Source organism: Anarrhichthys ocellatus, unplaced genomic scaffold, assembly GCF_004355925.1.
Source record: "Anarrhichthys ocellatus isolate YVR2014 unplaced genomic scaffold, GSC_Weel_1.0 scaffold2, whole genome shotgun sequence".
NCBI lineage: Eukaryota > Metazoa > Chordata > Actinopteri > Perciformes > Anarhichadidae > Anarrhichthys > Anarrhichthys ocellatus.
In genome coordinates, this window is record NW_022280032.1 from 11,551,809 (window position 1) to 11,564,694 (window position 12,886).

The 12,886-nt window shown below is 41.1% G+C and overlaps 2 protein-coding genes across 4 annotated transcripts; both read right to left on the reverse strand.

The window, feature by feature from the left end:
• Positions 1-817: 817 nt before the first annotated feature.
• LOC116393111 (high-affinity choline transporter 1-like) lies at positions 818-9,384 on the reverse strand. Of its 3 annotated transcripts, none has more exons than XM_031865132.1 (9): positions 9,365-9,384; positions 5,901-6,090; positions 5,681-5,794; positions 4,682-4,837; positions 4,428-4,576; positions 3,758-3,904; positions 2,673-2,826; positions 2,132-2,349; positions 818-2,035 (listed from the first exon to the last, which is right to left on the reverse strand). In XM_031865132.1, the coding sequence occupies exons 2-9, from the start codon at positions 6,082-6,084 to the stop codon at positions 1,517-1,519; spliced, it is 1,641 nt and encodes a 546-aa protein (XP_031720992.1). In that variant the 5' UTR covers positions 6,085-6,090; positions 9,365-9,384; the 3' UTR covers positions 818-1,516. The 3 variants fall into 3 exon arrangements, with proteins under 3 accessions (XP_031720992.1, XP_031721002.1, XP_031720983.1); XM_031865142.1 differs by lacking the exon at positions 9,365-9,384 and adding an exon at positions 9,072-9,091; XM_031865123.1 differs by lacking the exon at positions 9,365-9,384 and adding an exon at positions 8,442-9,057.
• A 490-nt stretch (positions 9,385-9,874) lies between these two features.
• cfap161 (cilia and flagella associated protein 161) lies at positions 9,875-12,873 on the reverse strand. Its single transcript, XM_031865208.1, has 8 exons — positions 12,668-12,873; positions 12,246-12,332; positions 11,925-12,142; positions 11,479-11,560; positions 11,241-11,276; positions 10,911-11,033; positions 10,687-10,760; positions 9,875-10,169 (listed from the first exon to the last, which is right to left on the reverse strand). Exons 1-8 carry the CDS (start codon positions 12,734-12,736, stop codon positions 9,983-9,985), a joined length of 876 nt encoding a protein of 291 aa, XP_031721068.1. The 5' UTR covers positions 12,737-12,873; the 3' UTR covers positions 9,875-9,982.
• Positions 12,874-12,886: the final 13 nt, after the last annotated feature.

Genomic DNA, 12,886 nt, shown 5'->3' on the forward strand with positions numbered 1-12,886 from the left:
TTTAAAGTATGTTTCTCGTATTGCTTTCATTTAAAATATTACCAGAAACAAAATGAAAATAAATAACATTATAATAGCCGAGTCCTGTAATTTAAATATAACGCGTTTGAAGTTGAATTACTAAATCTGATAAATACTTTGTGCAAAGATGTAAGTAAAGTGTGACAGGAGCGAATATGCATAATTTATGTCGTGAAAATAACATTAACGGTACTTTAGGGTTAGGTAATACATTTATTTGATCAAGTCATAAAACTGAGAGCCTGTGCTGGAAAGTCTTCTGATATGATATTGAGGTAAAGTGAGTGGTTAAGCAAGAAACACAATAAATCTCCCCTCGGTGTAAAATTGTAAAAGCAGCACGCGCCACCATAGATGAGTGACACTGAACCAACTGGCTTTTACAATTTATCTATTTATTTATTGTAAAACTGAAGTTTTGGATTTTTGTTGTGGTTAGCAGCATCTCCTGAGATTCACTCTGGTTAGGTCCTTTCAGTGTTTAGGTGCTGCCCTCTGTTGCTACAAAGGTGGCATTGCAGCTGTGTTGTTGGAGCAAATGTCAAATACCACTGGAACATCAAGTCAAAACTGTGCAATAGAGGCAACAAAGGCAAATACCTTAAGGGGGTGTAATTCAATGTTGTTAGTGACAAACGGTCTATTCTCATTTAAAGGTGATGTAGAAAATGTTGTGGCACTCTATCATACGTACATTAATGTATATAACTTAGAGCAAGTAACTTGTCATTGTGTTCTTCTCCCTCACACACATTAAAAGACACATATTCCATCAGATTCAAAGATAATAAACAGATAAGGTTTCATTTTTTTTATGAAAAGTTGCAATCACAAAACATCTAAAAAATAGCAGTTCAAATTCTATATCTTGATGGTCCTTCAATAATGATCCCTTTAAAACATAAAATAATGGTAAATACTTCAACAAGCAGGCACTTGCTGCTAGATTTTTTTGTTTGCAGGGAATACTCAACCTCAGCGTCTCAAGTATTGCATCACAAATGGGATTGCTTTGTCCCCTCAGTGCTTGATTGATGCAAGAGCCAGAACTCCTTAGAAAGTGATTTCACAATTAAATAACACCACCCGGGTTGAGCTTCATTTACAGAAAAGGTTTGAGTCGAGGCGACGTAATTAAAAAACTACAAAAATGTTTGTGTAACCGGGGACAATTGAGGAAAGAGGTTCATTTAAAGAGGATTGGGACGATGTGAAAAAAAACACAGACTTCTGACATTAAGATCAAAATCTCGAGGTCTTCATATGTGGCCTTAATCCTCTTCTGTTAAAAAAAGACAACCAGCACGCATCAATGCCTCCCTGAATCACTCTCCACATACTGCTGGTCAGCTTGGTGCATATAAAGCATATGATTCAGTATTAAACACGTGTAATATACAGTACATGTAAGAAATGTGCAGAGACGAAGGTTGGTCGGAATTTGCATAAAAAGAGGTTTGAGTATACTTTGGCTGATGTTGTACTTAAGTTAAACCTAGAGTTTTGTATTAAGGATACAGTTCTTTTCCTCACCAGGAACAGGTGGTACTTGCTCCCTCTCTGCCTCTTTTTTCTCCTCAAACACCCCCAGGAAATCCCAGGACTGAGGAATTAGTTGGTGACAGAAGCCTAGCTCCACCAGCCAGGACACTGTAATAATACATGTCACAGAGGACAGCATGGCAAGAGTCCTGAAGGGGAAGTACTGTACGATAACTCTGTCCACCTCCCTCCAGCCAGGGTACAGGATGAGAGGAGGGATCCCAAGCAGCGGCTCCCCGCTCAGCCCACGCAGCAGCAGTCCTACTAAATAGCCGCTGATAGCACCGTAGCAATTAGCGCAGCCTAAGTGCAGTACGCATACGAGCTGCGGGAGGATCACGCAGTAGAGAAGGTCCCCGCTTACCAGCCAGAGGCCGAACACGCTGTCTTCAGCAAAGGCCAGGCCTGATCCAGCCAGGCCCACCAGCACAACGCTAACACGGATCACCAGCTGCAGCTCCCGCTCCGAGGCCTGCAAGAACAGCAAGGAGAGGGACAATAAAAATTCGGGGCCTTTGCATTGTGCTTAACCAAACACACACACACACTCACACACACTCGCACACACCTGCTTCCTCAAAGTCGCCTTGTATATGTTTTGTGTAAACATGGATGCTGAGGACAGCAGCACAGAGTCCATGGAGGACATAACTGCTGCCGCCACAGAACCAATGCCTAACACTGACAACCAGGTGGGTGTGAGGTAGTGCAGGGCCAGTGGCAGGATCTTCCCTGCCTCCCCTCGTTCAAAAGGAGGGGGTAGACCATACTCTGTCTGGTTCCAGTCTTAGAGAACAGGAGAGGAAGAGAGAGGAGCAGACATAGAGGTAGAGAAAGAGACAGTCAGGGTCGAGAGGAAAAGAGTAACGGCAGGGGAAGAAGCTTTTAAGATTATGGTGATGGCATCAAAATAAAATTAAGCACTGGGGAGAAGGAGGCAAAATATTTGAAAGCAGGCAAATGTCCCACCATAATTTTCACACACACATACAAGTCATCCCATGCCATTAACCATGGTACTGGGGACCTAACTGAACATGTCGTCTGATGTCAAATATATGAATGCTTGGTGTGTATACTGTGCGTGCGTGTTGTACATGCATGTATACCTGCAGAGGCCGCCACTGCTCCAATGATAATTGAGGGGAGTCCCATAACTAAAACTGTCCCAGCAGCAGCAAAGCAGGTGACCTGAGCCTGAGCAGAGGAGGCTGCAGAGAGGATCCTCTGGTAGAGAGCTTGATAGGCCAGTCCCCCTAAAGCCTAAAACATGCACGCACAAAAACCACAAGCTTTGTCAGTGAACAAGATGGATGGATGATTGTGGCCTTAAATTCTATTTTCTCAGTCTTGATTCTAAGTCTAGTTAGCGCTACATGATTTCACAGAATAACAGTGAGAACAGAGGAGCAGCTACAATGGCTCAAGGTATCTTGAACTTGAAACTAAAGTGTTATTTCAATTGACTTTTATCACAGAACACATTTTGGCATGTCACAGGAGGAAAAGCACTCACATCGACATGGCTTACTAAGACACTTGAATAGAACATTTTGATATTATTAGCTGCACACGAAGACATCAGATAAACATGCATGGGTCGCGACAGGTCATATGGTTAAATGATTATCTTGTTCAAATAAATAACTAACAAAAAATAGTGATATTCTGAGACATTTTGGTAGATTCAGACAAAATTCCTGGGAACACTGATGAATTACAGGTTTTCAGGGATGTATTGGAAGCCAACAATAGAGATATAGTATATTCATGGACTGTATAAAGTATGGACGTAGTCGTCACATGCTTAGAGTGGTAGGCTCCTGCCGTCACCATCTTGGCAGCGATGATCAATTATGCCTAAATTTAAGCAGTAATATAATTTAATCGGGTGATTTATTCTAAAACTTCACATCCCTGCAGTTGTGAACAAAACCATTTTGGTACCAGGCCGTAAACATATTTTTGCTATGAAGTTGGTTATTTTAAAATGGGGGTCTATGCAGATTGACTCACTTCTGAGCCAGCCCCAAGTGGCCTTTTGAGGAACTGCATTTCTCAGCACCAGAGGTTGACACTTGAGAATATCCTGTCGTTGCATTTGTGCAATGATACATCTATGGATGTGTTATTTCAATCCTGAAACTCCACTGCAATCACACACAGTGAAACAAAATACAATTTAAAGTCTAACCAATAACAGCATCTCATCCGCCCATTTTCCTGCATCCTCCAGCTTCAACTCTCCGATCCATGACTTTCCAATTGTTTGGTTGAAGTGGACTGTGTGCGTGATGTCAGTAACTCCAGGGCTGAGTATCAAAAAAGGAATACAGAGCCACTGAAACAGAAAGAAACAGCTGTTATAGCAAAACTGGTGACAAGTCAGCTTTTGAATTACTTACATTTCTCAAAGTTCTTCAACTTGAATGCATTCACTCTGAACCCCGAAACCCGCTGGTAATTGCCCAAATTACACCATTTATCCTAGCCAGAAGCTGTAAAGACAGACGTAAATGCGTGAAAAAGGCTACTGAACACAGAGAGGTTAAGAGTAGAGGTTGTAAAAATGTAAATAGTTCAATATGCATAGGACATGGAGCCCCCCTTTTTTTCCATTGTCGGTAACATTTGTGGGCACTTGGGAAAATGTTGGATGAATAGATTCCACTGTTTTCCAATTTTTGTGAAATAAATTATCAAAGATTTTCTAAAAACTTCTTGTTTTGTTATTGATTTCTGGTCGTTTTATACTTCTCAAAAGACAATTTTGAGTTGAACAGTATTTCTGTTGCCTTCCCTCCATCTTCCTCGCTCTCTCTTCTTCAATTCTGTCACTCGCTCTGTATTTCTCCCTTTCTCACCAGGCTGATGAAGATGAAGGAAAGCTGGATGATGTCGGTATACGCCACAGAGTAGAGGCCACCCAAAAATGTATAGATGATGGAGACAGCAGCAGAGATGACGATGGAGATGGCAGACGACAGCCCAAGAATGATGCTCATTGTTCCTCCTGGAAGTAAAACAGAACATTAAATCAGAGATGCTCTACAAAAATATGCAACGTGACGGACTGTGGCAGAATCATAGCGTTAAGTTTGCATGAAGTGTTACTTACCCAGAGCAGCAAGGATGCAGGCAACCCACAAAATATCACTGACCAAAGCAGGAAGCAGCAGTGTTGCAGTGAACATGTTGCCATAGCGATGCTGAAAGGGATCCAACATGGTCACGTAGCGCTTAGACCTCATAGGTTTTGCAAAAAACAATCCTCCTTAAGAAGTAGAGTAAATAAAAACAACTGTTGAAGTGAAATATAACTTGAAATGCTTTTTTTTTTTTTTTGCTTTTTTTTTTGTCTAAATAAAAATATTCTAATGATTCAAAGCAGAGCAGGAATGATCAATCAGTCAATTAGTCGTTAATAAACAATGGAGACAAATGCAACAAATGATAAATCATTTAAGTCTTTTTTTTTTTTTTTTGCCGCAAAAATCCTTAAAATGTGAATATTATCTGGTTTTCTCACTCTCATTTTAGAGGTCACCATGGCCACTGGAGACCGGACATTTTATAGTCAACAATGAAAGAAATGCTGCATGTTTGTGCACCTCACAGCAAGAAAGTCGTGGGTTTGGATCTGACTGAAAACGCCTGTGTACAAATTCTCCCTTTGTTGTTGGGGGGGGTTTCCCTCCCACAGTCCACAAACAAGCAGGTTAGATAAAGTGGAATTTATTTTAAAATTGTCTGTTGGTGTGAATATGTACATGTGAATGTCTGCCTGTAGGCCCAGATAGAGCAGCAGTCTGCTGTAGGGTTGGCAGACTTTGGGTATACCCTACATCTAGTCCAATGCATGCTGAGATAGATGAAAGGCCACAACAAGACTAGTTAAAGATAAGCAGGTTAAGAGTTTGAAAAGATGAATTACATTATGTGATACATGAGTGTGTGAGGCTGAAAATACAACCACAGGGTGCTACTAAACAAGAAACAACCTTGTTAAAATGCCAGACAATGTTTTGGAGCGGTATAATAAGTTAGTACAATAGCCTTCACCTCTCCATCTGCTGTGTGTTATCATACAGAGGCTTCATTTGTTTTTGCTACTTACCCAAAAGAAAATTGATAACATAAGCAGGAGGCCCCATAGCCCAGATGAGACCTTGAGAAGGAGAATAAACAGCCTCAGCAGTTCCCATAATGTAACCTCCTCCAACCCATGTCGCTAAAAGAAAAGCAAAGAAAATAGTCAAGCAAAGACCGTAGCACAGTGAGAGGAGCTTAGAGCACACACCATAAGTACATCGAGTACCGCTCAGAAAAAGTTCTACCTGTCATGGTGAAAACCCCGACCAGGACATTGATGTTGCGGCCACCGACCATGGCAACTTCGCTCTTAGTGCCGGCACATGTCTTCTCCAATTTCTTGGATTTTCGAGATGCCCAGATCCCAATTGCCAGGATGACGATATAAAAAACCACCACGGTCACGAGTCCGGGGACATTCACTGCCATGATTGTCTGGTTACACAATGCAACAAATAAAACACAATAAAAACATGTAAGTAAACAGCAAAGAAGCTCATCATTGAGCACAGAATGACAAGACTTATGCAGGAGTAAAGTATTAAAAACATGTGTACAGTCGCTCACTTGACAGGCTGCTACTTGAGACTCACACAGAACCATGGCATTACCGGAATAAGCACATCTGGCAGAAATCCTGACTAAACAAGCCGTATCAAGGCTGTGAAAGGGGCTCACAAAGGGGTGTGGGTGGCCCAAGAGAAAGCAGCGCACACATCCTCTGCTGTGCTGCGTTCTCACAATGCCGAGAAAGATGTGAGAGCAGAGGATGCACCTGCTGTTAAATAATCCAAAATTATAACCTCTGCCATTTTTCCAGAAGCCATAAAGTTTGACAACACAACGAGCAAATAGGCGATTAAAAGAGGGTATCACACGGCTACACATAGATAACTTGCATCACGTGCCCAGGGCGAGGCTACCATTGAGGACCCTGATGTTGTGTTCTTCTCCTGGGAATTTGATCCAGTATTTTTCCACCGAGATTCAGTTTTTCTCCACCAGAATTTCTTTTGCAGCAGAGCTTTGAAACAGTATGTAGATCTTCATGTTTGGGAGTTATTTCAAGTGCTTAACTTTAAATCCAGGTCCGTAATTTTCAGGTAAATTCACACTAGCTACGTAATTTAGTTCAGCAGCAGTTATTTTAGTTTGAGTTTACCAGTTGTTTTCCTTTAAAGTACTTCTGCAGTTAAATAGAGCTGGCATAGAATATAGTTGGCAGTTAACTTAAATAACTGGTTCTTTCAGCCACATTGTATCCCCCCCACTGTTCAATTGATTTGCTAAGTAGTGTAGGTTGTCAGTAATGTATCCTATGCGCTGTAGTTTGTTAATGACAGAAGATCTTTACAGACATTGCTCTTCCTGGTTGCCAAAAGCAGGTCATCTTGGCTCTGATAATAAACTATGTGTCACCATAGACTGACTGATAACATCAGTTGCATAATGTTATTGTTAGTAGTTCTTGGTTTATCTGTTTTTTCACTGTAAAATGTCCTTTATATCTTCATAGTAGCAAAATCAATACCAATCTTCCTCATTGAATCACTGTAATGATTTATAAATCAAAGATAATAGATGAAATAAAATAATCCTTTGTTAGTCCCACAGCAGGGATATTAATTATTATTCTGATATATTACGAAGTCACTTGGTGAGTTGTATTTTCTAAAATGTTTAACATAAGCTAAATCATGTGAATCTGAATATCGTAAAGAATAAGCAGCACAGAATAAGAAGCACATCAGTGGGCTGTATTTTTTTAAATATGAATACTATTTCATTATGTAAAATAGCAATACCACAATGTAACCAATACAAGTAAAAGTCTACATAATTATGCAGGCAGAATTGTGGCTTTCAGGGTATTCAAATGTTGGATAACACTGTTGTATTTATATGTAAGCAGGAGAGGAGGGGCTGTTTTACCTACTTAAGATGGTTTCATCTCCAGCAAAACATTATATTTTATAAGCTAATCATGTGTTTTGTAAGAAACACTTGCAACGCAAATATAGCTGTTAAATACATGTATATTAGTGGATTTAAAAGTACATGTCTCTGTGAGATGTAACGTTGTATCAGTGCAGTTCCCCCCCCCCCTCAATACGCAGGGACAGTGTAGGTAACATTTAAAAAGGTTAAATACCTTCTACCGTTACTTAGGAGCCCTGAATAAGATACCTCTTCAGCCGACACGTTAACCTTTAATTAATCAACCTAACGCAACCACACACATTGAGAGAAGCCTTCACTGATAATACATCTATAATAACAACTATCATTCATGTTTGTTTTTATCCTGACTGTTATATACATGTGTGTACCATTAACGTTACCAAGATAAATCGTGTTTATCTCATAAATAACGCCTTTGCATTGCATTACCGATTAAAGGACAGACCAGACGCCATGGAGACGTAGCTATAAATCATCATCATGTGGCTACACATACAGATACATCATTACCAATACATTGAAGATTAGATGTTATCACATATTAACAGGTTCACCTAGATGCGCTTATTCCCAGTCAGAGTATGAATAAGAACGCAACTGGATACGAGATCCTGGTAACGTTAGTCACCGAGCTTCACTGTTACTGTTTCACGTTACACAAATTGTAAACCGCAGTGAGAGAAAAAGACAAATGAGTTGAATGAATGGAATATTTTAATTACACAATCACTATGATGTGCAGTTGTTAACCTACAGACACAACACAATGAAACATGGACGCAATTAGTCTTCGTTCCCATGTGGGGACTATAACGTAACGTTACCTTTGCGTGGTGCCAGCGTCCTTTCTTCAGCGCGTCGGCTGCTGAGAGTGAGCTTCGGTATTGTTAAAGCGTCGGATGGTCACCGTTGTAACGTTGTCTCCATCTGAAACGTGATACCTGCGAGCGGGGCGCGTTCAGCGCCGTCAACGCGTTTAACAAAACGTTTGAAATTAGATGATAGCAGTGTGTTGGAAGGGCTATTTCAAATGGTTGTCCGTTTGAAACGGTGTCGCCTTTAAATCGTGTTTGGATGACACCCAGATGGAGAGCGTAATCGTGACAACATATTCCAGACGCTGTCGCGAAACGTTGCGCTCAAACGAAACAGCTGGTTCGAAATCGTTGCAAATCCGCCGAGTCGAAATGTTTGAACTTGAACGCACCCTGGATGATGGACCGTAATAAAGGATAGCGTTATCTATTGTTGAGGAAGCCTCCTAGTTCAATAATTATATTTTAACCTGTGACAGACCAAACGTGGTCTTCATCACCACGTGGACATACATATGGATGACAGAAAGGTGGCACTATCAGCACAGCACCGGCTATTGTGCAACTGTACGGAGTGAATCTTACAGTAGCTCCACGGTAATGTGAGGTCAAGTGCAATGGGACCATAAGCCTGAATACCTTTTCCTGCACTGACTTCACATGGGGCTTGAATGCCAGGCGAAGGAATCCTCCTCAAAGTGTTAGTCAGCGATAATGCTCACTGCGCTGCACTCCCTCTTTTCTCCTCACATGTTCACCAGCATCACAACATTCCCAAAGAGTCTACTTTCTGGGGAAACAAGCTCCCTCTCTATTACTTTATATACAGACACATTATGAACACAATATGGCAATGGCTCCGTCAGTAACTTAATAGCTAATAAGACTTGTGAGTTGGGTTCTCACCCCCTGATCTGACAGTGAATACACACCTTGGGTGCTGATAGTTTCAAGGTCCCTTGTCCTTCCTGAGAAGCTTAGCCGAACTCCACACCTGTTGTTTACTGTTATTTCCTGTAACGCTGTATATAATCAAGGCCAGAACTTGCTCTGGTCAGAGAGTATTCTACAGCGTAGTAGTGAGTATATTTTCACCCTTTTTAAGACCCTGTTAAGTCATTGCACCTTTCACCATGGCAGAGCCTGTACTTCATCCCCATACCTCATCAATATCTCCAATAAAATCTATTTCAGTGGAAATTCCAAATGCATGTGAAATTGACCCAAATCCTCCAAAGGTCAAATATCACAGTCAATTTCTTATGCTGCGGCCCAACCAAAACAATAGAAGTGTTGTTTGAAGAAACATATCAAATGGTTGTTTCTACAAAGCCTCCTGTCGGCCTGGCTGGCTAATGTGTATCATATAACCTTTACGTGCTGGTTGGGGTTCATCCTGGAATCTCTTTGTACAAGAAGAACAAAAATCAGTGACCCAAACATAACAAAAACAACCTTTATTTTATAATTCTTTAGGTGTTATTAACGGTGTGGTATCTATCTGCCGTATTTGTACTTGTGGCATGAGAGTGAATTGTGTTACTGTCGATTTAGATATCAGGGTTTGCCTGTGTGAGCTCCTCGTCGTGGGCCGCTGACTGTGGGTGGTTGAGAATTACGAGCCCTTTCCTTGCAGAGTCAGAGGTGCACAGGATCCAGTGGTTGTTGTCCTGCTCGCCTCTGCACGAGTTCAGGAAGGTGTGAGCCGTCAGCTCATACTCGTTGCCGTATGGGGTCCTGCAGAGACACGACTGTTACATACACAACCACAGATGGCATGCAGGCATTGTGACATGACTTTTAGCTGCCATATTGGAGGTCCTCATCTTTTGAGTAGCTGTGAAAAGCGGACTGCAGCTTGATCCAAGTGAATCTACATGGTGTGTTTCTGTTACATTTTGACAGGGCTGATTATTTTTGTTAAGATGTATCAAATATTTTGTTTGGGTTAAGAAAGCTGATTCGTCGCGAGCTACAACTGACTGGGTCAGAGTTAGGTTTCTCATGTCACTGTAAAAACACAAGTCCTATCAGGCTGTCTGCTTGTACCTACAGTTAGCTGACGTACATTAACATTGCAGTTTTCTTGCTCTGGTATCTCCTTTGTGGATCTCACATATTTAGATATTATTTGTGCCAATTCTTCAGTGGACCTCCAAATTGACATCCGACATGAAATTGAAGGCGTTTCTATCGCATTTAACACGGTAACATAAGGTTTTGGGTTCTTTTTAGAATTATAAATGGAAAATACCAAATGACATGTTGTCCCAGCACAGCAAGAGCCTGGTTTGTCTTGCAGTGTTTGATCAGCACTCTCACATTAGCCTGTAGAAAAAATGATCACGATTGCATGGACATTCTCAATGCCATAGAGGAAAAGGAAAGTTACAGTTCAGCTACAGATTTAAGAGAACACTAAATGCTGATGTTGCAACAGGTGTAATAGTTAACCATGACGACCCATTAAATACTTACCGGAACAGGCTGACCGTCATATTCGAGCCTCTCCTGGGGTTCAAAGTGGACTATCTTCCACCATGACGTGAAGGAACCGCTGTCATCCAACGTTACTTCCTGTAGCCTGGACTTCTTGGCACACTTTAAAGGAAGTCATAATAATATGAGACTGACAATAGCAGAAAATCCAGTGAAAAGGACAAACACAGCGGCTGCATTCTGCACTTTATGCACGTAAGCTCGGCAGCTCGGCTTTGTTAAACTTCTCATCACAGATGGTGGTTGTTCAGTGTAATGTATTCTACTCGATGGTCTTCAATAATTAATTCATGTTAAAAATTAATCTACCTTTTCAAAACTTTTTATGTCACTCGTCAGGTAAAGCTGTGGAGAGAAAGGAAGAGAAATGTGTAAACACAAAGTTAGTTAGTTTTAGTTTAGACAGACAGACAGAAACACACACAGACAGACATAGAAGTATTTTAAATGGCACAATTTATCATCACATTTGTCGTCCAAAAAGTACTTAAATGCGTGTGTGTGTGTGTGTGTGTGTGTGTGTGTGTGTGAATGTTAGATCACTTACACCACCAGCAAAGCCACTTGTTGTTTTTAGAGCAAAACTTTGCTCGAAATGCAGAGTCGACCCTTCAGGACTGCCATCAACACTGTAGTCAGAGAAGCAACATTACAGGTTTACATCTGGGAGTGTTATTTGTGAGATACATTTACATTTAATTGATTGTCAATTCATCAAAATCTAGGCTGAACACTGTTGTATACTCATTGTTTTTCTTTAGTTTTCGTGAGTAAATTTCTTATACTGTAATGAGTGTAATATCAAAAACGGCCAGCAGATGTCGCCATCTCACCACTAGGGGGGTCTGTCTGTGCAAAGACGGAAATAAAGTGATTTCATATTTGGCAAGTCACTTAGAACCCCCCGCCATCATACACTGACGAGAGGGCAACATATTGCCATGTGTATTGATGGGTGTGTTGATGTAGTTTTAAGCGAGTTTGTGCGTGTACCTGGTGATGATGAAGGCAGTGCGCACGCAGCCCTGAATACCTTTCCCTGCACTGACTTCACATGGGGCCTGAATGCCAGGCGAAGGGCTCCTCCTCACGCTGTTAATGTCTGCGTTAATGCTCACTGCACTGCACGCCCTCTTTTCTCCTCCCATGTTCACCAGCATCACAACATTCCCAAAGTGCAATCTCCCATCATCTGTCACAGTGAGATTCACCTGGACACGTGAACAAACAACATTATCATTGCCATCCACATCAGCATTGTGATATCATTGTTGTCATTGATGGTGGTATATAATTAGCATAAATTATTTTTACCGGTCTCAAAATGTTCTGTTTGAGGAAGTCTACTTTCTGGGCAACAAGCTCACCCCTCTCTTTTTTCTGGGGATCTTTCTTTGCATCCTGGAAACACATCAACATATATCACTGAATAACCTGCATATACAAACAAACAAATAGCTTACGATACACCCGACGGCTACAAGGCTGCACGTTGTATTTAAACAGTTATAGTGTTGCTTAATAAATACAAAGTAATTGTTGCCTGTGTCACGTGGTCTTCTTTGTCCTGTAAGTAGAGAAACTGTGGATGTGTTACTAATGACGTTAGCTGAGATGAACGACGTGCCACTAGCTGTTACGTGACGTTATGTTACGTAGATTAAACGTTAGCTACGCTAGCTAAAAGTTGAGAGCTAGCTATTAGCTATTGTTAGCAAATTATATTTTGAACAAACCTCGCAGAGCACGTCCTCAAACCAGTTTCCGGTCTTCACTTTGTAGCTATAACTTCTCGAATGAGTCATGCTGGAAAATAATGCTGACAACTATCCGTATGCTAATAATATAATACAATACGTTAACCTACTTTTGGTGTTTGCCCCGATAGACGTAGCTAGAATTAGCATGTGTATGGTGGTTTCTATGGCAACTGATGACCAGACATCTTCTGTCAG